Source organism: Pteropus vampyrus, unplaced genomic scaffold (assembly GCF_000151845.1).
Source record: "Pteropus vampyrus isolate Shadow unplaced genomic scaffold, Pvam_2.0 Scaffold117, whole genome shotgun sequence".
NCBI classification, from domain to species: domain Eukaryota; kingdom Metazoa; phylum Chordata; class Mammalia; order Chiroptera; family Pteropodidae; genus Pteropus; species Pteropus vampyrus.
This window is the reverse complement of record NW_011888898.1, coordinates 182,034-204,233: the sequence shown is the minus strand read 5'-3', so window position 1 is coordinate 204,233 and position 22,200 is coordinate 182,034. Positions and strand designations below refer to the sequence as shown.

The 22,200-nt window shown below is 40.7% G+C and overlaps 1 protein-coding gene and 1 pseudogene across 1 annotated transcript in view; one reads left to right on the top strand and one right to left on the bottom strand.

The window, feature by feature from the left end:
* Window positions 1-22,200, bottom strand: part of BCAS1 (breast carcinoma amplified sequence 1) — a 79,610-nt gene that overhangs the window by 30,992 nt on the left and 26,418 nt on the right. The window contains exons 4-6 of the mRNA XM_023534088.1: window positions 20,566-21,137; window positions 4,745-4,900; window positions 3,756-3,800 (exon numbers count right to left, since the gene is read on the bottom strand). Of these exons, the coding sequence (XP_023389856.1) occupies window positions 3,756-3,800; window positions 4,745-4,900; window positions 20,566-21,137 (773 nt within the window). The remainder of the gene's footprint in view (window positions 1-3,755; window positions 3,801-4,744; window positions 4,901-20,565; window positions 21,138-22,200) is intronic.
* On the top strand, window positions 21,822-21,940 carry LOC111743646 (annotated as a pseudogene).

The window sequence follows — 22,200 nt, the reverse complement described above, 5'->3', positions numbered from 1 at the left end:
GGTGGCTTCATAACATCATTTGTTTATGCCAATATAGATTCACCCATGAGAGATTTCTAGGGAGCTTTGATTTGCATACACAATCCCGAGACTATCACATCCAGCTGGGGAAGTCTTTTTAATAAGTTCATTCAACTTAGTGAAGAATGGTTGATATTTTAGACACATTTCCAAGCATGCTGGCCCAATGCAGGGGTCTTTTTAACTGATGGCTTCAGACAAACACTGGTGTCTTCTTAGACATTAGAAGAATGAAATCGTCCAAACTGACTCCTGTGTTCTCTTCTCCAGGGACATGGAGATAGGGCTCTCTCTGCCTTTATGCATTGTTTTGTTCTGCATGGGTTTTTATATGGGATCAGTATAAGCTTAGTTAATACTGGGAATGAATGTAACAGACCACAGAAAGATAAAATTGTTATCTCGAGGTTAGAATAGTATTTCCCAAAGTGTAGAAAGCATACCATTGATTGATTCAGGGATGATTTTACATTGTACAGAGATATTACATTAAATCACAATCAAATAGTGACAATGCTTTTTCTTTTTTAACTCATTTAATCCTTCTAAGAATATTTGAGGGGAGTCTTGGTCTGCTGCTGGTATATCTTTAACATTTCTCTACTGCTGTCTAATTGCCTTTTCATAAAGCTAGAAAGGGCCTTAGATTCAGAGCTTAACAAACAGGTAACTAGAATGTAATATATATTTTTTTATTGGCTATATTAATAGTTACCTTCCTCTTATGTTGACTCTGATTTTCTATGTAGGATGTAATATTAAAGTTTCTTTTGAAGATATTAAAGATAATTTTAAGTAGGAAATGGGTTCACGCCAATATAAAAATATCAAGTAAATAATAAAAATATATGACAAAAATGACGAAGGCCGTGTGTATATTTTCAACATTTGGGAAACACTGGGTTAGAAGAGTAATTTCAGAACCCTGGTCCACACTAGGAAGAAACTAATCTGTTTATAACTATAAAGAACTTTTTAAAAAATTACTAAAATGTGATTCACAGAATCATTCACCCCCATTTAAAGATCCCCGCCACTCAAGGCTCTGTCTTCACAGAAGCTCAGTTGGGTCGATGTGGAACCACACGTACATCACGTGGTGAAGACCAGGGTTCTTCCCCACTCCCCTGCCCCCTAGTTTGGAAGATACAGACCTTATGCCTAAAGAATTTCCTAAAGGTGAGCCCTAGCCTGGGGCTATGCAGGGGCTTTTTCTTGTTTCCTTCAGCCTGGACCTCGGAGGTCTTCTGCCCAGCTTGTCCATCACACACGCTTTCTGTTTTGGATGCCTTGCGGGCAACAGCAGTCACAGCTTAGTACTTTGTTTTTAAACAAAATCTATTTTTTTTTCCAGTTGTTTTAAAGTGCGTTAAAACACCTTGGCAATTAACCGTTGGTATATCACCCCATCCCCCAACTACAAGACAGCACATGAATGTTTATCTTTTTTAAACTGTCAAAGATGATTTGCTAAGGAGCATTTTCACGGTCCATTTCAAGTACACATGGATTTTCAACACGGCGACCGATTTAAATCACCCAGATTAACACAAATCCATTTGTAAAGACAATGACAGAACATTTGAACTCTGTCTGTAAGACATAAAATAGCCAGGTGAGAAATCTAAAAAAATCAAAAAGATAACACAGTCCCTACTTGATACTTGTAAATACCTAAGTGGTATTGTCACATGGACGATAAAAAAATATGAAGACAAACGATTGATTTTTCTACCCTGGAGTCGAAGCATATGCTACCACTGAGTGACTTTAATTCTCAAACCGATTGCCTTTTATTCAGTTTTAGAAACTTCAGGGAAGCAAATATTTACTCACTTCATCCACAAAAATTTCAACTGACTACTAGATGGGCAGATCTCCCAGGCAAAAGAAATTTCTAGTATGAGCCAGTCCACGGAGCCAAAGTAGAGTGAGATTGGAACTGAAATAGCCCAGCCACAGCCATTCAGAATTGTTGACTCAAGTTACAAATGGCAGGGAATTTTGTGAGGAATGCGTAGTGGCTAAAAATTGCCCAGGGCCAAATGGGAAGATGGACAAACAGTACAGACGTTTCAAAAGCGTGACTCTAAGAACTTCGGTAGAAAAGATGTTAAAAGGTGAAGTATGAGAACCGCGTTTATAGAAAGAGGTCTGTTTGTGGGTATCATGGACCACCTACGTTCACAAAACCCTCTTCTGAGACCTAGCTCCACCAGCGGTGACCCCTCAGCGCTCTGGGCAATGAGATTTTATCAGCTCAGCCCATTCGGCTGGGACCACATTCTGGGTGGAGGCAGAGTGTTGGTGTATGAGCAGCTGAAGGGCGTGAGAGCATCAGGTCACTTGGGGAGCCACCCAACACACCCACATATTCCACTATTTATAGCCTATTGTGCTGACTATGTGGCCTCAAACAATGCAAAACACAACACCGAAACCGAAAAACCACTGGACCCAACCATTCACTGAACTTGACCCTAGCTGCCTTGTAGCAAACGAATAATTTTATAAGAAAATGTGTAGATGCCTCAGACATAGGTTTCTTCAATAAAAGAGAAAAAAGAATGTTAGGGGAACCGATCAATACAGTACAAATGTAATGATGGTGTTCAGTCTGTCTTGCAGTGTGTATGGAAGTAGGGAGCTCTGAAAAGAGAGCTCTGTGGTCTACCAGGCATCGTCACACCTCCATTCAACCCTGGGTCGGGGAGATAGAACTTTTATTGTCCAAATATTAGAGATGTGGACGTTGGGTTCAGACCGGTTAGGATTACGCAATTTGTCTCAGAAGACCTGTACTTGAGCGCTGGTCCTACTATCACGTAGCAGAACCAGCGCTCAAGTGCAGGTCTTCTGAGACAAATTGCAGGATCCTTTTCACAGCTTAGCCCCTTTAAATATGGGGAGCAGATGTATGAGGCTGGCCAAGCCAGTGTCTTTCAAAGCACTTGAAGTTAATAAAAGAAGGACACAAGACACTTATCCGTCACCAAGTTAAACTTTCCTCACGATTCCTGTGAAACTTAAACTATGTGTTTTACTAGAGGTAATCAGTCTGTCAAGTGTAAAGGGAAAACATCTCTAGAAATTAGTCGTTCCAAACAAAATTTATTTTGAAAGGAATTGGCTGAATTTCCAAGACGACAGAGAAGACATTAGGCTCTCTAGGGCATCCTAACTCCTCTACATGTTTCTTCACTTGGCAAGTGTCCACTGGTGACCCTTTCGCTTCTTCAAATAATTGCCTTTGAAGTGAAGATTTATTTTTTTTTCAAATTACATGAAAAACAAAGAACATATTTTTAAAAAACCCAAAAATATAGCAGCCTTTTCTTCTACTTTAAATGGAGTCTTACCTCTTCCTCATTTCCAGGAGCTAATTTTTACTATTTTCCCTTGTCTTTGTACATACAACTAAAAAGACTAGGATGACATATATTATTACTGTTCTGTTCTTATTCTGCATAAGAAATTGGTTATTGTGACATTATTTAGCCAGCATTGGCAAATGTTTCAAGCTTCCCTCTAAAATTCCCACCCAAATACCATTGACATAAATGAAACATTTTAAAGACAATCTAACAGCACGATCAAATTGCCAAACAAATATGGATATATGTACATATGTATATATACACATGCATAAAAATTCAAGAAACAATGGAGCAGATACAAATCCAAATCCAATTCTCTATAAAAACCCAAATATAAACACACTTCAAATTACCTACCGTATCTTCCAGATCTTTTTTCGTTTCAGCTTTGTTAGGTGAAACCTTAAAAATTTGAGAAAAACAAATGGTAAAAATCATAGCTCTTTAGGATGATTTTATTTCATAGATATATAGTTTTTTTAGGGTGGTCCAGTTCACTATACATGTAAAAAATATTATGAGAAGTCCATTTAGTACAGTAGAAATTCACAGACTTCTGGTATACCCAGGTATACAAAAGTTAACAAAAATCAATATTTTATAATGAAATTCATCAGATCTTATATTCACCAAGAGTTTCACCACACTCAAAATTGTCTCCTGGAAGGCCACAGACCTTCCATCAATTCTGCCACTAACCCAAACAAATGAACAAACCTTTGCTCTTTGTGGCACATTCTATCGTCTTTTTTGGTTTTATGTTTTGAAGTTAGTTTTGGCCTTTGGAAGAGCCCGACCACACTTGGAGCTGTCTGCTTAATGACACGTTCATTCGCCAGCCCATTTCTGAATGTCTGGCATGTGCCCGGCCGTGGGCTCTGTCCTGAGGAGTCAGAGATGAACAGGCAGTGCAAGACATGGGTCTCGGCCTCCGTCCAGTTCAAATGGTAGACTTCGATGGAACTAGATAGAAAGTGGTTTCCACCGTTTCATTTGCCATGTGAATGGCAAAGCTGCTTCAACAGGTCGACAGCTAGAGGAGGGATTCTCCAATTCGTTTTATGATCAATGACCATTCAATTGCAATAGAGCTCCATCAGGACACAGCTCACGTTACACAGTTCGGGTACCCCCTGTTCATTTCACAGTTCCCATCTCTGGAGTCTCCCTCCCTGAAAGCCTGAGGCAACACAATCCCCTTACAAAACATATCTTGTCGCTGTTCTCCAGTGTCCCAGCTGCATCACGATGACACCCATTCAGAACGACGACACTAACATTATTCTTAGAATAACAAAACATTTGAGCAATGGAATCGAGGAAAAAAAATGAAGGTAACTGCTCACCAGCGTTTTAAAGAAGCTCATGATGGAGTTATTATTCTCTGTTATATCTGTTGTCTGGGGGTCCTCCTTTGCAATCTCCAGTTCTTCAGAGTCCCCCGGGACGGAGCAACTCACGGGTGTGACTTCCTGTCCTTTGCCCTTGCCTTCAACTATGTCCTAGGAGCAAAAGAGAGTTTTTCACAGTTGCCACTTGTTGAATGTAGACTCTCAAAGCAATATTTTTGCTTCGCGTCCCCTTCTCCCTTACCCCTTAATTCCAGCCATACTTCTTCTGCCCACGGGCATGTGGAACAATCAGGCGCTTATGAGAGTCACTCTTCCTCCCCTCACCCTCTTTCTAACATATTCAGCATTTGCAGTCAGTTGGAGAGACATTGTTTGGAGCCAGAGGGTAACAAACACAGCAGTGCACGTTGCATTCCAAACAAAAACCCTTTTCTACCAATTCTGCAAAGAGGGTGTTATGATGCCGGTGGGTCTCCATCTTTGTGGTCTCCTAGCCTAACGATTCGTACGTGGTCCCCAGAGACGTGTCCACTAGATTCTCCACAATCTCCACAATGGTGACACATACCAACTAAAAAAACGTATTTATATTTTAAAATAATAATTATTTTGTTAGGATCTGGTTGTTTATCAGTACAAAGAAGGTAGTATAGGGACTGATTTTTCTCCTCTAACTGACCCAGGTGTAGAATGCATTCTGGACCTGTCTCCCTTTTCCCATCTCCACTCCCACCTCCCTGGACCAGCCATGGCCATCTCTCCACCTCGTGACTCCGATGGCCCCGTTGCCCTGTCTGCTTGTGCCCTTGGTCCCTTCAAGCCATTATTTACTCAGCAGACCCCATTCTTCCCTTTCTTATCACCCTCCAAAGACCTTCCTATGGCCTGTGGAGTCAGGTCCAAACTCTTATACAGGGTCTGGCTCATGTCTCTGTCCCTAACCCCTGTGTGGCAGGCGCTCTTTCCTTCCCTTCATTCTCTCTGGTCAGCTTTCTTTGAGTTTCACAAACACACACCGCAAGCTAGTTTCAACCTCAAGTCTTCCTGTCTGGCACATTCTTCCCCTCTGTCTGCCCATGGGTAATTTCCATTCATCATTCAAGTCTTAAGTGTCACCTCTCCGGCCCTCGTTATCATCTCTACCATTGTCCCTTGTCCTTTCCCGTCTTAGCTATTACAACATTTTTCTTTACATGCTCAGTATCTGTTCCTTTCCTCATGCTTGCACTTGACTGTAAGCTTGACAAAGACAGAGGTTACCTTGACTTTGCTCACTGCTTTTTCTCTAGGGCAGGGAGGCCCACAGCAGCCATTCAATAAATATGTACTATTTGACTACTTAAAAGATGAATGGATGTAAATAAATTTTATACAAGTGGGATGGTGCTATCTGCATCAACTCATTTTTTTTTCACATAACGAAATAGCTTAGACAGCTTCTCGTCGCCACACAGCTAGATCTGCATCATCCTTCATGTCCCAAGCAGTATTCTGTGTGCGTGTGACATTATTTATTATCTAATATCCTTATTGATGGGCATTTATGGTGATTATAATTTTACATCTAGGATGTTATAAGCAGTATAAAATGAACACTCCACACTTATATTTTTAATCCATTATGCGTATCTATATTTCCTTTGGGTAAATTCCCTAAAGTGAAATTTCTGGGTCAAGAAGTAGGCACATTTTATAACGTCATAAATATTCCTGCAAAAACATGGACACTTTCATTAGGAAGGCCCTCTTGGGATCTGAAAAGCTGTTTGGTTCACTGGTAGGGGTGGCAGGTGATACGTAGAACACATCCGGGGACTGTGGATTTGCAGTGCGGAGCTTGGTCTGGAGGTGGGTAGAGGAGGAAGAGCTGATTTGCCCGCTCCCTCTAGATACAAATAAACCAGTAAATGTGACATGTGACTCAGGCGGTGAAGGTTGCAAGGAAGACACTGAAGATGAAGGAACAAACACAGGGTGACCAGGGTGCTGCTACTTTAGACTGTGGGCAAAGTCCTCTAAGAGGTTGTGTGGGTGTGGGGTGCAGGGAAGCATCTATTCTGGAGGGTCCCCTGACCTCTACACTGCGTCGGCTGCTCTGAGACGGTCTGGTCGCACAGCCTGTGGGCTGGCGTCCCAGCGCTCACCACGGTGGATGGAAGGGTCTGCGTCTGAGGCCCCCTGTGCGCAGACTGGGTGTTTCCTAACGGGAGCAAGAGACACTGATTCTTCTCTGAGATCCCAGGGCTAAACACACAGAGCACATTGATCGAAGTTCCTGGGAATGACACGGAATACAGTGAAGTCAACTGAAAAGGAAATGAGCGGCTAGAATGTCACGTGGCCACGTAGATGGGGAAAGCAAATGGGCCAGGTGGCCTTCTTCACCCAGGGGGAGCACTCTCACTGGGGGAGACACGGTTTGACAGACTCTACGAGTAGACGTGCCTCCAGCCTTCTCCTCTGCCCCAGCCGCCCGAAGATGGGCCCTCCACTTCCACGATCTCGCAGAGGCGGCAGTGTCTCAAGACCTGGACAACAACCGAGGGGTGACGAGACCTGCTGGCCCCGTGCAAAGCAGGTGGTCTGAGTGAGAGTTTTATTTTTTTTCAAATCAAAATCCACAGCTTGAACTTGAACCCTTTTCTGGAAAGACATTTTTGTCCTTAGATTGGGTTTTAAAAAAAGAACATAAGATTTCCACTTCCAGGAAGATGGAGACGACAAACTCTTCCTTATTCCTTCACTAAGCACAATGGAAGATCCCCAACATTATGTAGAAAGCAAACACAGAAGACTTTGAAAGGAGAGGAGAAGGCAGACCAGCTGGGGGCCCAGGGGAAAACATGGTGGCGAAGTTCCTGGCTTCTCTTTTTTGCCACAAGGGTCCTAGACTTGGAGCTGAAGAGGCTGGCAACCTGAAAATACCAACGGGTGCTGACAAAAAAAAAAAAAAAATCTTCTCATGAAGCCCGTTCTCCCAACCCAGGGACTCGAAAAGAACCAGTCTAGCAACGTGAAACTTTCAGACGATAACTGCCCTTCTCAGCAAACACCAACTATGTGAATGCACAATGATTTTAAGATTAAAAAGTTCTAAAAAAGCATGATAGAGTAGTGCTGGAAGAGTAAGAATAAATACTTATGAAAAAGTCTGTAATAGATAAATAAAGCAGCATGTGGTATTAACATGTAACATTTATCTATGACCACATGATGGAATATTTCACAGCCATGAAATGAATTCTTTGGAGAATGTGTCATGAGAAGGAAAAATAACCATAGTAATAATAAAAACGACTAAGCTTTATGTGTCAGGCTCAACGCTAAGCTAGCTAAAAAGATCTAATTTTTACTGATGAATAAATTGATGTGTGAAAAGAATAAATAACTTGCTTTATGGTCATAGAGAGGAACTTGGATTTGACCCCAGGCCCAAATGATTTCAGAGGAAAGAAGCTTTTCTGAAGCGCTGTGTTGCATTGTCTCGTCGTCTTCCTTTTCTCAGATGTTTACTCAAATACTACCTTCTCGCCAAAGATTTTCTTATTTAAATTTCCCTTGTCTCTCTATTCTTGTTCCCTAGTGTGTGTGTGTGTGTGTGTGTGTGTGTGTGTGTGTGTGTGTGTGTGTGTAGAGAGAGAGACAGAGTGCCCATTTTTGTCACCATCTACATATGACACATTTTACCCAAAGACATATGGGAATGTAGTGTGTGATAAAGAGGATGCCTCAGATTTATCAAAGTGAAGAAGGAATTTTTCATAAAAGATGTAGGACAACAGGGTTATATCTGGAAAAAAATTAACTTGTCACAATTCAACCTTATAGATAAAAATACTAGAAGAAAACACATCAAAGCATTTGATAATTTTAGATTGAGAGGTTTTTTTGGTAACTTCGACTTAAAATGCAGAAGTTATGAAAAAAAATCGAAAGTGAAGAAATCCAAACGTTTAAGAAAATTTGGTTGGGAGGCTAGGGTTAGAAGCAGGCACTCTCTCAGACATTGCTGATCGGAGAGTAAATTAATTCAGTTTTGATAGAGGGCTGAAATTTTGGCATTATCTACCAACGTTTAAAAAAAGAATATATTCTTTTAGGCAGTGATTTCATGTCTAAGAGTTAACGCAAAAACCTCAATTCGCACATGTGTGAAATAACAAATATATGAGGTTATTCACTGAAATGAGGCAATAACAAATATTTGGAAACCAGCCAAATGTCATTAATAGGGTTGTGGGTAAACAAATTATGGTACATTCATTCAATGGAAGACTACACAAGTGTTACAGATGAGGAAGCTATACAGATATAAAAAGCAGTGTTAACTGACAAAAAAGTACAGAATAGAACAGAGTGTGTATTATATCGTTTTCAAGTAAAAAAAAAAAGAGAGAGAGAACTTACACTTGTATTTGATTTTGAATGCCCAAAGCAAGCCTAGAAGGATACATTTAAAAATACCAACGGCAAGTATGCCATTTTATGTTTTTGGTGTTCTCATCAGGCCTCCAGCTCATTCTCAGCAAACAGAAATTTTAGACAGACACACAAACATTCTCCAGGAAACTTCTTTTAAGCAAACAGGTGTTCGTGGTGTCAGTTTGTTTTTCATCTGTGCAGAAGCAGTCTATATTTTTCCCTTTCTACTGGCTTCAAAGGGCAAACAGACAGGAACACTAGTTAAGTAATCACAATTTGTCATGTTTGAAAAATAATGCCACCTTATCATAATTTGATTGTCTGCAATGAAACCCATATGGAACTTCTGGCACCTTCCTTCAACTGTAAACTGGTTTCCAGCTCCCTTTAAGCAAAGTCTACATTGTCCTAGTGAAAATATAAGTTCAGGCAGGATGATCAAGGCTAAAAAAGCCTTGTCTGGAACAATTTGTGATGAACGTCCACGTCATCTAGATTAGCCATTGATCATACATCACTGGTTTCATTTTGAATCTTTGTACCAAGAATCGGTACCTGATGTACAGTTGAACACAGGAAAATTTGTCTGAAAAACATTGAACGGTACGAAAACCCATTACTCCACTCCTTCCCATCTGTTAGAAATTTGAGCCACATGCTGCCTGAAATAAAAAGGAAAGCTGTTTCCTGTCCCACTTGGGTGCCCCAACAGCAAACAGGCATCATTTGCTAGGCAACAGTGGTCTCCAGACAATCATTAAGTGTTTACGTTCTTCTTCCGGAAGTGCCATCATCTGCATAGAGCCATTGTCAGATTTGAGAAGAAAAATGGCATTTGGTTAATTCTTGAAGATAGAATTCACCTTCGATTTGCCTCAAAGGGAAAGCGAATTAATAAACAAGCAGGAAGGAACTCTAAAACCGAAGTCTACAAAAAACATTTTGTGGAACCTGAAAATTTCCTAAACAGATTGGAATTTTTTTTTTTTAAACGTTGCTTTACTACAAAACCGAAATCCACCTAAGGAGGGTCTATCACTGTAGCTCATTTTGTATTTTCTTTTCTTCACTGTTCCTGCCCAGTTCACATCAATTGATAAAAATGTACTCACATCTTTCAACCCCGTGGCAAAAACAGGGAATGAATACCAATAGTGTAAGAAATGCCAGTTATGACAGGGCTCCCAAAACTGCCTATGCATATCAAAATTTCTCTTTCTATTTCCTACTGGAGATTATTGCACACTTAGCTCTAAGTGTGTTTTTAAATGTCCGTGTTATTTCTGACCAAGGAATTGGCACCCACCCTCCGGACTGCAGAGTTGAGAATTATTGTAAGCAAAAAATAACCTCTTGTCGAAGCTGTTCCTAGCTGCCTGTTGCCATTGCTAGAAAAATCAGGTTGCCTCAAGCCTCATAGCACAGCCTTGTGGAGAAAGCAGGAAATAACCTAGATCGTAGTATTTTTTATTTTTTTTTTACTTAGCTAGGCAGTATGCTGTACTTCCTTCTTTTATAAAAAAGAGAAAATACAGAGGAGCAAAGAGTAAAAATATAAAATGCATTCATTATCCCATTACTGAAAGAAACTATAGATAACAATTTGCAATTTTTCTTTCTATACTCCTTCGGGTAGAAGGAGGAATACATGTGGGCAGGCGGACATCCCTTTTACTCAAAAAAGATCATTCCGTATACACTATTTTAAAACCTACTGTTCTTGAATAACATTATATTATAACTGTCAATTCATGTCAATGATTCTATTTCTATGTCATCTTTGTTTCTGATGGCCAGTGTCAAGGTGTACCATAATCAGTATCAAAGTCAACCTATTGGGCCTTTTTGATCTTCCCAGCTTTTTCTCTTGCAATGCTGCAATTAAAAAAAAAAGTCTTATACATGCGATTTTGCTTATTTTCTCGATAAATTCCTATATGTCAAATTGTGCAAAAGCATGCGTGTTTTAGGACTTTAAAATTGTGTACCGCCTGAGTGCCGTGGTTGAAATAAGCTTCCTAGTGATCTAGGTAGTTGATTAAGAAATTATCAGAGACTTAGGCAGGCAATCAAAATAACGTGACCATACTGAAACATGAAATCTAAATTTTCATCGTCTTCTGGCGTATTTTCTAAGAGGGGAATTCAAGCTGCATGACACAGTTCTAAAAATGTTCCACTTATCTATTTTCGCTCCTCTTCTCAGGAAACAATCAACATTGTTCACTTTATCTGCTTATGCTAATTGAGCCAAGCTCGGCTGGATCAGTTATCTAGCATGATGCTGTTTGCTGTAAACCATAAGATCAACACCTGTTTTAATATTCTGCAGACATAATCTCAGGATACTAAACACTCCCATCTCAGCAGGCATCTAGCACAGCACCTTCACACGGTAGGGCCTCATTAATCTACGGTACTGACTGATGCAGAGGTGTTGCACTTATAAGATTAAATGAACCAGTCGTTCATTGCTGCCATAGATGGAGGGTAGAAAGAAATCTATCAAAGAAGGCAATTCACACTTGCTTCTTATAAATAAGGAGTTTCCATTTTCTCTCTCCGCAACCCCTCCACTTGAGGGGTAAGTGAATTTGTCAACTTGATTTCCAATGGCGAGTGAAACGTGGGTAGAGAATTAAGCGACAAAATGTTCTTTTCTTGCCTTTTTTTTTTTTTTGGCAGTGATTGTTACTTTTGGGATATTCCTAAGGACAAGCAAATTGGCACACTCTTAAACCAAGCCCACTACGTACAATAGAAAATGGAAAAATTCATTTGCTGAGAGCAAAGAATGATTCTCAGGTTAAATCACATCAGGACAAAGGGATTTGTGGGAGAGTCTTCTGTTCTGTGACTAGTTCCAACATGTATTGATATGATATTTTGCATTTATTAGAGGAAAAATGTCCAACATTAAAAAAAAAGTCTTCAAATTTAAAAGCTAATAACCCACAGCCTAGAATGTGTTTGTCATTTGTTTAACAAACACTTCTCAATAGTGAGAAAACTGTTTTGAATGCTGGCAAAATTAGGCTGCCGACTTTCTAAGAATGGTTTGGCCTTGTGCAGAAAAAGAAAAAAATATATCTTTTTTCCTAAATTTTTTGATTAGACCAAGCCGCTTATGATCTTACTATCTACCCAATTTTAATGATCAGTTTCATCTATATTTTCTATTTTAAAACTGTGTATTTCCTGAATAGCCTTTTCTATACCCCAGAACTGTTTGTTAATTTTTTTGTTTATTGTTTATAGAATGAAAGTTCCCACGAGGTATATCGTTCTATCCACCCTAGAACCTAAAATCTTCCTTGGCACAAAGAAACCACTCAGATGTTTGTCGAATGAATAAATGAAAGTATTCCTGTCTCCTATTTCTTGTTCAACACCTGCCAACAGATGGACTCTCAGGCTGGATTTACAGCTTATTAATCAGATCGTCACCTAAGTAACTTCAAATTATGATAAGTGCTGTAAAGGAAGTGAAGTGTCTGTAATGGAAATATTTACTTTCCTCTTAACTCTGCCACAAGAAAATTACAGTGTAAGCTCATAGGGCTGCCCTGCTGGGAATCAATGGAGGGGTGGGGACCGGGCGAACTGGGGGCTGAGTGCCCCATCTTCAGGAGCATCTATCATTCACCTCCCACATGGGAGTAAAAGACAAAACTTCATATTTTTCAGAAATGTCTGAAATATGGAATTGTCTCGAAATCTCATGATTTAAAAATATCATTGACATTGTCAATGTAAAAATATTATTCATCGATTATAATATTTAAAACATGGCGTAGGTCAGATAAAACCTATCTGTGGTTTGATGCATCCCACAAGAGGCCATTGTCCAACTTTGGTCTACACGCCTGGCTCAGCATTTCTTAGGAGAACGAATGGTTCCTTAAGAGACAGATAAGCCCAACTAGTTAGATAGCTAATAGTGATTTGAATAATGGCGCTTGAGAAACATTCGGCTAAACATTGTGAAGCAGGCGTGCTTGCTGTAGGACTTCTCAGAACTTTTAGCAGGCTGGTGTCCATTAGGAATCTTCAGGAGACAGTGTAAAGTGAGTGGTATTTTCCAAAACCATTTGATAGTGGCTCCCTGTTTCTAGGCTGATCTCACTGGACAGATGTTCCACAGCAGTGTGGGAAGTATAAAATGTCTCAAAAGGTTCAGAGTGTTCCCTCTGTTTGAACTTACAGGCAGAGTGGCTCAGCGTGTGGGCACCGGTGATGAATTCCAGCTCTGCTGCTTTTTAGCCATATAATTTTATGCAAGTTGCTTCACCCCTCTGTGAGTTAGCAAGCTCTCAAAAGATTAGGGCTGTTATTATAACCTAGGGAGGAGTGGATCGGGTTGGATAGTACCAAAGGACTGGATAACATAAAAATTTATTCTGCAAACTCATTGCAAAATGCAGGTCGCTTGATATTCCAACCATGATTAACACCATTACATGTAAAAGTCTGACTTAAAAATATCGAATAATGGTATAAGTATGATTCTACGTAGTTTATCTAGACATACATTTTGACATTTTCCATTTTAAAGTTGTGTTAGGCAGAGCTGGTAACGAGATTGCAATAATACATTCTAACATTCTTCGGAAAGTCGTAACCTGATGTGTATCAGCTTTATATTTGCCAGGTTCAGCAGAGAAAAATTGCTGCATGCGTGCCAGTGTTTGCCAGGCATTGTGAATACCCAGTTGCATGAGAAACAGTCACATCCCATAAGAGCACTGTCTCTGCATATGAAAAAGGTGATTATGGTAGAATAGAGTTTTTCAAAGTTCAGCTCGTGACTATTATTGGATTGGAAAGTGATTTAGTGGGTTGAAACCAGCATTAAACATCAAACAGAATAGAAAAGAATAGAAAATATGAGCTTGTGATACATGCTGTAAGAATAGTATTATTTTGTGAATTCTTTGTTTTATGTATGTACATATGTATCAGGTCAAGATGTAACATCTATTTCTTACTTGGGTCGTAGTCAAAAAGTTAAAAAGCTAGTGCAATGAATATATGTAAATAAATTATACTGTAGCAGCCTCTACTAGCTTCATTCACTGAATGACTTCCTGATATGAAGTTGTATGGAAAAAATGTGTCAGGTTCCTATCTGTGGCACATCATCTTTGCTGGCGGAGCCTGTTTTCCACTGAAGAAATTCCAAGCTTCCCTTCTATGTCAACACAGACGTGGGGCTGTGAAGATATTGAACCAACCTAAGTCATCCTACCTCTAGAATTCTTATTATGTCCAAGAAATACTACATTCTCATACTACATTCTCTTCATTAACAAAGCCGCTATTGATTTTTTTTTTTTCCCACTTGTAGCCAAAGGCACGCTAAATGATATACTACTCAAACTCCATCGTGCTGGAAGGTCATTTATCTGTTTCATAAGTCTTTATTTCTAAGTTTCTGACAATTTAGAAAATATAATGTTTTATGTGGCAAAACTACCGACTGTCTGCATCATCTTCTATTCTCATAATAGCTCCTTGGGCAGGTTGTATCTTCCTTTTGTGGGTGAAAACACGAGGTTTTGAAAGGACTGAGTGTAATAGGTTTTGGCCACTGACAGATCTTGATCCTGGTGCTATCAGTGATTTAGCTGTGTGGCTTTGGGCAAATGAATTAACTTCTCTGAGTCCTAGTTTCTTCATCTGTCAAATGGCAATGAAAATACCAGCCTTGTTCTGTTCTTATAAAAATCAAAGCAGCTACGGTATGCAAAATGCTCACTACACAGCCTAGGAATCATAAATAATTTAAAAGTGGGGGGCAATGATTACTATTTGACTCTCCCATGAAGCTAGTAGGTAGTAGAATTTGAACTTGTACCCAGGTCACTCAGGCTGCTAACACTTGTATGTCGCCTCTGCTGCTGTGAACACTTCATAGCAAACATTTTTTAGTGCTAAATTCATGAGATGCATAAAAATGGTAGTGGTATAGCTGAAAACTTTGCTTACTCCTTAACTTGAGATGGCAATGGCTTGGTGGCCCCAAGGTATGCAAAACAAAATAAAAAACACCGATTATAATTCACGTGGCCTTCTAATGTTGGAATTAGGTGATTCTCTTTGTAAATTTTTAATTCGAGATTAGCTTGGTATTTCCATCTTCGACTAACATTTTTGAATAGCACTTCGTCAGACCAACAGTGTCCGTTTTGCATTGTTGCGACCTCGTTACACGAGTTTCAAATCATCGGTTCAACCATAGTGTCGAACATGTAAAGTCTGGGCTGTGGAGAGAGACCATTGTTTTGCAGCTGTGAAACTTACAATAAGTGACTCGGTTTCTCCGAAGCTTTGATTTCATCATCTGTAAAATAGTAAAAAGAGTGGAATTCCCCCGAACGTTTCGATGTTTCGATGAGATGATTTCTTCCAAGTGTTTTTATCGCAGAATCTGACTCAATGTATAGCATACGAAAAACACGGGGGGGATTCGTGTCATCACAATCACCCAGGAGTGAGGACATCTGGTCAGCTTCATGAACTTGGCACTTGAAGGTGAGGTAAATTTTCAATAAACAGAGAGAGAAAGAGATACAGGCGGAGAAAAATACTGCGAAGCGAATGGCATCTGCGCAGGTCATATGTTAGCCATTTTGACCAGAGAAATTTAAGAGAATAGTGGGAAATACAGTTGGAAAAATAGAGGAAAGGTTGTAGAGACCATTAAAAGTCAGACCAAGAAACTAGAGCTTGTGGGTGTGCAAGGACGTTTACATGCTATAGCTTCTAAAATTATTTTATAAGTCCAGTACTTTTTTTTTTTTAATCCAAATTAGGACTTATGCCTTTGGTTATGCAGCTTTTAAATTAGATTCAGTTGTTCTCTCTCTATGAGTTGTCGTTGACGACTTTTGAAGGAAAAAATAAAAGACTGAAATGTGGCTGTAGACAGGGAGAAAAACCGTAACACTAATACTAGCTCATTGTTTTTTTCTCAAAGTGCAATATCTCTGTTACGTACTTTACGTGGCATCTCTTATTTAATTTTCACAAGTGTGAATAATGTGTAAACGTGCTTATTACTAGTATGAGCCCCGTTTTACAGATGAGTAAACTGAGGCCCAGAGAGGTTAAGCAAATTGCACAAGGTCACACAGTCAGTCGCTGAGAGAGGCAGAGTTGAAACCTAGGCTATTTGACTGCACTGTTTATGTTTTAATAGACTACCTTACACGATGTAGAAAAGGACTCTGAAGACCTTGATTCTTTAATTCCAATCCTACCACTAAACAGTAGTGGTCGCAGTTGCCATTAACTGAGATGAGGCAACCTGTGGCCTAAACAGGTAGGTGTTTGTTGCTGTTGTTGTTGTTAAGTGTGAATGAAGAGCTCAGCTTTGGACATAACTAAGGTAGAGATGCTCAGTGGGCATTCAAATGGAGATGTAGATTGTTCCAGTAGACATATATGCAAGAGGCAGCCACATATTTAAGTCTGGACTTCAGGGGTTGATCTAGGTTAGAGATATAAATTTGTGACTTGTCAGCAGGTAGCTATATTTAAACCCTTGGGACCGGAGAAGATTTCCAAGGAAGTAAGGACAGTGAGAGAAGACGTCCAAGAACTGAACTCTGGGGATCTCTGGCGTTTAGAGGATAAGAACCAGCAAATGGGATGAAGGTGGAGGAGCCTGGAAACCAAGTGAGGAGGATGTGTCAACAAGGAAGGGGATGGTCCACTGTGTCAAATGTGACTGGCAAGTCCAATAGAATAAGGACCCAGTCGTATCTGACTTGGCAGCTGCGGTGAGGGGTGGGGGGAGGTACGACATCCTAGCAACTTTGACAAGAGCAGTTTTTGTGTAGGACAAAGGGCTGAATGGAGTGTGCTCGAGAGAGCAGGGGGGAGGAGGAAATAAAAACGCTGACTATTTTTCTTGATATCTGAAGTCTGAATGAATTTGCAGATCAACACACCTATCGTAATCTTCCTTTAAAAAATGATGTCTCTGACTAAATTATGTGATCTTTGAAGGACTAAGGCCATGATTTATATTTTAAATGGCTCGCACAAGGTTGGTGTTTAAATAACAATTGCAGAATTTAATTATGCTTCTAAAAGAAAAGGACTATTCCTGTTTAAATCTCACGAATCCATGCTGGCAACATTTTACGCACCTCGTCTTCCCAGCACAAAGACAGTTCTGGAAGTACTGGTTGACACCAGAAATCTAGTGTTTTGTTTTGTTTTGTTTACCAGTAAAGGTCAAATTTTCATTATGGGACCAATTTTTTTTCCTGATGAATCTTTAATGCATATCTTATAGATCTGGTTCAGTTCTTGAGAGGAGAGAAAAATTAAAAAAAAAAAAAATCTTATCCTTGCCAACACGTTGGTTTGTGTGAATCACAGCTCAGTGAAACCTTTCAGGCATATAATTTATCTTTTCTTTGGCCTACGTAGTAAATGCTTCATTTGTTCATGAATTCTGGCCTTGTTTTAATTATGCTATGCTCTGAATGTAGTTTTAGAAGGCACAAAAATAAGATTGTCGTTCTGAAAACACAGAAGATTTGTGTCTTTCCCCCTAGAATGAAATGGGGGCATCTTTCTCCCAATTGACAGCTCTGTGGGTTTGTGGTCGGAATTCCAATCCAGTTAGGGGGAAATGCTCGTGCAGATGAGAGAGCAGGGACAGCTGATACCACTGAGCCCAAGGCATCTTTTACCCTAAGAATTCTGAATCAATACTTTGACGGCCATTTATGCCTAATGTGGTACTTTCACCAACAAGGCCATTGATTGGGAGGTTTTATTCCTGTTATGTTCTGAGGGCTGGATTGTCCCATTACACTTATAGAACAATTGGTATTTTTTGCCCCAATTACAGAACTGTGTAGCCAGAAATCAGATGAGAAACCTTAACAATCAGAAGGCCATTTTTTTTTTTTTGTAAATAATCTTCGTAGACATATATATTTGAATATCCACAAATTCACAGATGAGAGGAGACACGCGCAGCTGTTTTATGACTTGTTTGTGTGTGACACATAGATATTGCCGAGCAGAAACTCAGTATTTCAAGTTCCAATGATACCACGAACAAAAAAATGGAAGTTGGTCGTGGGACAAGAACAGATGCCAGTTTCGTCAGGGAATCCAAGGAAGCTAACTTAGAAAGGACGACGAGTTACAATCTGCGGGCTTCTGAGAGGTTCCTGTGACGAAAACATTACCCACAGGCTTGACTCTGTGATAGCTGCCAAGTTCCCAGTATAAGTCCTCATTTTCTGACTGACTCCAATCTCATTTTGAAACTTATTCCACTGAAATTGAGGTGCTCTCCTTAAGAGTCTTTACTTAAAAAAAAAAAAGCTGAGTTGATAAAACACAACTCAAATTTTTCTACACTTCTCTTAAAATAGGATCGGACCTAGCGTTTTGGGGTTTCGTGGTTAAATACATGTTAAATACATGGTTATCGGGTGCTGAACTGGTTTACTTAATTAAGATGGAGATTTGGATGAGTCACTAGACACCTGTCCAAAGATGAGCAAATGGCAGTCCTTCATCCTCTTCATGCAAATAACTCAATCCCTCCCTAACTCAGGCAATGGGTGGGCTTTGGCTACCTATGTAAATAAAACTTGTGACTATTCAATAAGTCACAGCCTCGAAATGGCCTTAGGAGCCCATGACCCATAATGAGAACTCAACCAGAGTTTCTCCACTCAGGGTAAAGTAGGACATAGTTTCGCAAATATTCATAAATATCAGTGACCATTTTATAGCCCCAAGACAAGCGACTTTCTGCTCCAGGATTGTACACTGATGGACCGCTTCCTGGGCCAGCCAGGCTAATTCTCCCATGTCTGGGGACCCTCTCCAGCACTTGGCCTCCCTCAGCAGAATACCTGGCACCTTGCATAATAATTGTGGGGTTTTGTACCTCTTCTCTGCTGGACTGCAAACTCCCTGAGGACAGGGATGCTCTGTCTTGCCCGCCACCATGGCCTTGCCTCACCCATGCCTGGCAGTGTCGCGCTCAGTAAAGATTTGATGCCTGGATGCATTTGAAGACTTTGAATTATACAGAAAGCAATTCGATTGGCTCCTGAACTGATTCCTTTGGGGAAGTGGGTATTTGAAGGGCAATTTTTTGAAACTTCGGAAAGAAAACTTGAACATCAGTTCTTGGAGTCAAAACTTACGAAAACAGCCAGAATGCTGATGGTAAGAGCTTAAACACATAAGCCAATTTTAACTGTCCGGAATTTTTAGCTGGCATCTAATATTTACCATATAATTCTTGACGCCACCCTGGATGCTTTAAAACCAGAGATTAATGGGATACTCATTTTCCTTAGGGAAAATAGTAGATAAATAGTAGATATGCAGTATTTAGAACAGAGCCTGGCGTGTTTTAAAAGCTCAGTAAATGTCAGTCAGTGTCGTTATTAGAAACTTTGCAGAACAGTTAGTTGTTATTAAGATAAATATATTGACAGCCATGATACACAACTATATAATAAAAGGCTGGGCCTGTCTAATTTTTTCCTGGTTCTAACCTCGACTAGAGACACTTGATTTTATCCTCAAATTTTGAAAAAATATTGTTATTTAAAAGTGCATTAACTAAGGAAACGAGTGCCTTAAAACATAATGTATTAACTTTTATTTCCTTCTTCATTCAAGGAGCTCTATTCTTTGCCTCGAATACAATCAAATTCTTCCGAGGTTAAAAGAAAATGCTCTTTTTAAGATCAAATGAACTTGCCTTTTTTTTTTGCGCAGCAACTGATTCTGGCAACCTCTATAAAATCTATCTAGTTTTTACAAAGGTATTGCTCTAGGTTGTTGGAAAATAATTAGTGCATTTAAAGAGTCTGCCCAGAGCTATAGAAGGTCTTTACTTAAACCCACACGTTAGTGCAAAAGATAGTTAAAGATCAATTCAGGCTTTTAAAAGTAAGAAACGAAATGGATTCCAAAGAAAGCCTGAAAATGCACTGTATGTGAAACAAACTACTGAGGCCAGGTGGGTACTTAAGTCTTTTAGGATCCATTTTTATTCGGCTAATGCCTTTCTCTCCAGACTCCACTGATCGCAGAGGCACCCTGTCTAGCTTCACCTCTGATAAACGGCAGGACAGATCCATCTGCATGTAGCTCACCTCCTCCTGTCTCTTACACAAAACAGATGCCACAGCTGTTATTGTTCTGCAGACAGATGTTTCCGCCCACCGGCACGACACTATGCTACAATGCACTATTTGTTCTAGAGGGGTCGAGGGCCCGCTAGCTTGTCAGGGTACCAGTGATCGTAGAGCAAACTATGTGCCATCGTCTTACCACGGTCGTGTCCCCCTGAGCTGGCATTAAGCACAACATGGACTGTCCTTTTTGGCACTTACCCCCTCCGCAGGGACATCATCAGACTGCCTCGGCGACCCAGAAATCTCGTCAGCCTGGCGTTGATGCTCCACGCTCTTGGCTTCCTGCTGGTTGTCAACGGGCGCCTTTTCCTGTCCCTTGTCCAGTTTGAAGAGTTTGTCAAAAAAGCTGGAGTCCTTAGGCTTGGAGGGGGCTGCTTCTGCTGATTCAGGTGGCAGAGGTGCTGGTCCCCAAGTGGCAGAGAAGCCTTCGTGTGGGGCCGGGGTCTGGCCGGGGGTTTTATCTGGGTCGTGGCCCTGCGCAGCTGCTACCCGAAGGGCCATGCTCTCACTCAGTTCTTTGTTCCCTGGAGCGTTACTGGAGGTGACACCAAGCGTCACTGATCCAGCAGATGAATCCGTGGCTGGGTCTTCGGTACGCCCTGGTACAGGCCGAGAGAGTGTCAAGAAAAAACGAGATTTAGCAGCTGGTGCCTCGGGTTTGGCCTCTTTCCCAAGATTCTTTCCGTTGGCATTTGTAACAGGGCTTATCTCCATTGTCTTGAGGGAAGAAGCGGCCACATTATCCTCCTTGACACTTATTCCCAAATCGACTGTAAACACAAACACAAACAGCAGTTATTCAACCACGCCAGGAAACTCGAGGATGGATAATGGACTCCGAATGTTTTATATACAAAGGCTGCGATGCAGACTGGAGCTCGGCTGTTCTCCAGTCACCCTGCAAAGCAGAAGTTGGTCCCCTCCATGTCTCCTGACCCTGCTCTTCTTGAGAGAGAGGAACGGAAGGTTAGCGAGGAGGGGAGCCAGTTACTGGAAAGCACACACTAGTAGCATCCCCAAGTTGCGACAACTAAAAATGTCTCCAGACACTGCCACGTGTCCCTTGGGGGGTTGTGGGGGGGGGGAGCCTGTGTGCAAAAATTGCTCACATTTCAGAACCACTGAGTCAGAATGTCTGTTAGAATGCAAGTTACTTACTTTTTCTGTGTCCCGCTTGTCTGGCAAAATGAGGCAAATTGTAGAACCGACTACCTCATTCTGTTATGATTACGTGAGTTAATATTCCTAGGACATATGAACAGTGCCTGGAATATAGTAAGCGCTCAGCGAATGTCATGAATGTTAGCAACTGTCATTAGTTACAAGTGAGAAAACTGGCAGCCAGACAGGTTGGGGACTTCCCACAACTGCCCAGGAGGTTGGTACAGGGCACGGCCTGGTGTGGTCGCTGATCTGTTGAGAACACGGAAAGACTTTAAAAAGTAATACTCAGAGTCTACGGCCATGCCACCCTGAGCAAACCCAATTCTGTCTGATCTTGGAAGCTAAGCAGGGTTGGATCTGGTTAGTACTTGGATGGGAGACCACCTGGAAAGACCAGATGCTGTAGGTGTAAAAAATAAAATATCAGGGATTGTAAGCCGACAAGGTCCTTGCAATCTGTGAGGTCAACCAAGGGCTGCCTTGCCTAAAAAAATAAATAAAATAAATAAAATTAAATTAAAAAAAAGTAATACTCAGAAAGTCTCCGTTTTGAAGGCTGAAAAGCAGATACCCACACAAGAATGCAGATTACGCCTCAGGTCCTGGTGGGCTAGAAGCAGAGGTTAGCGGGGCTGAGACTGAGCTGTGGGCGGGGGCACTGCTCCCAGC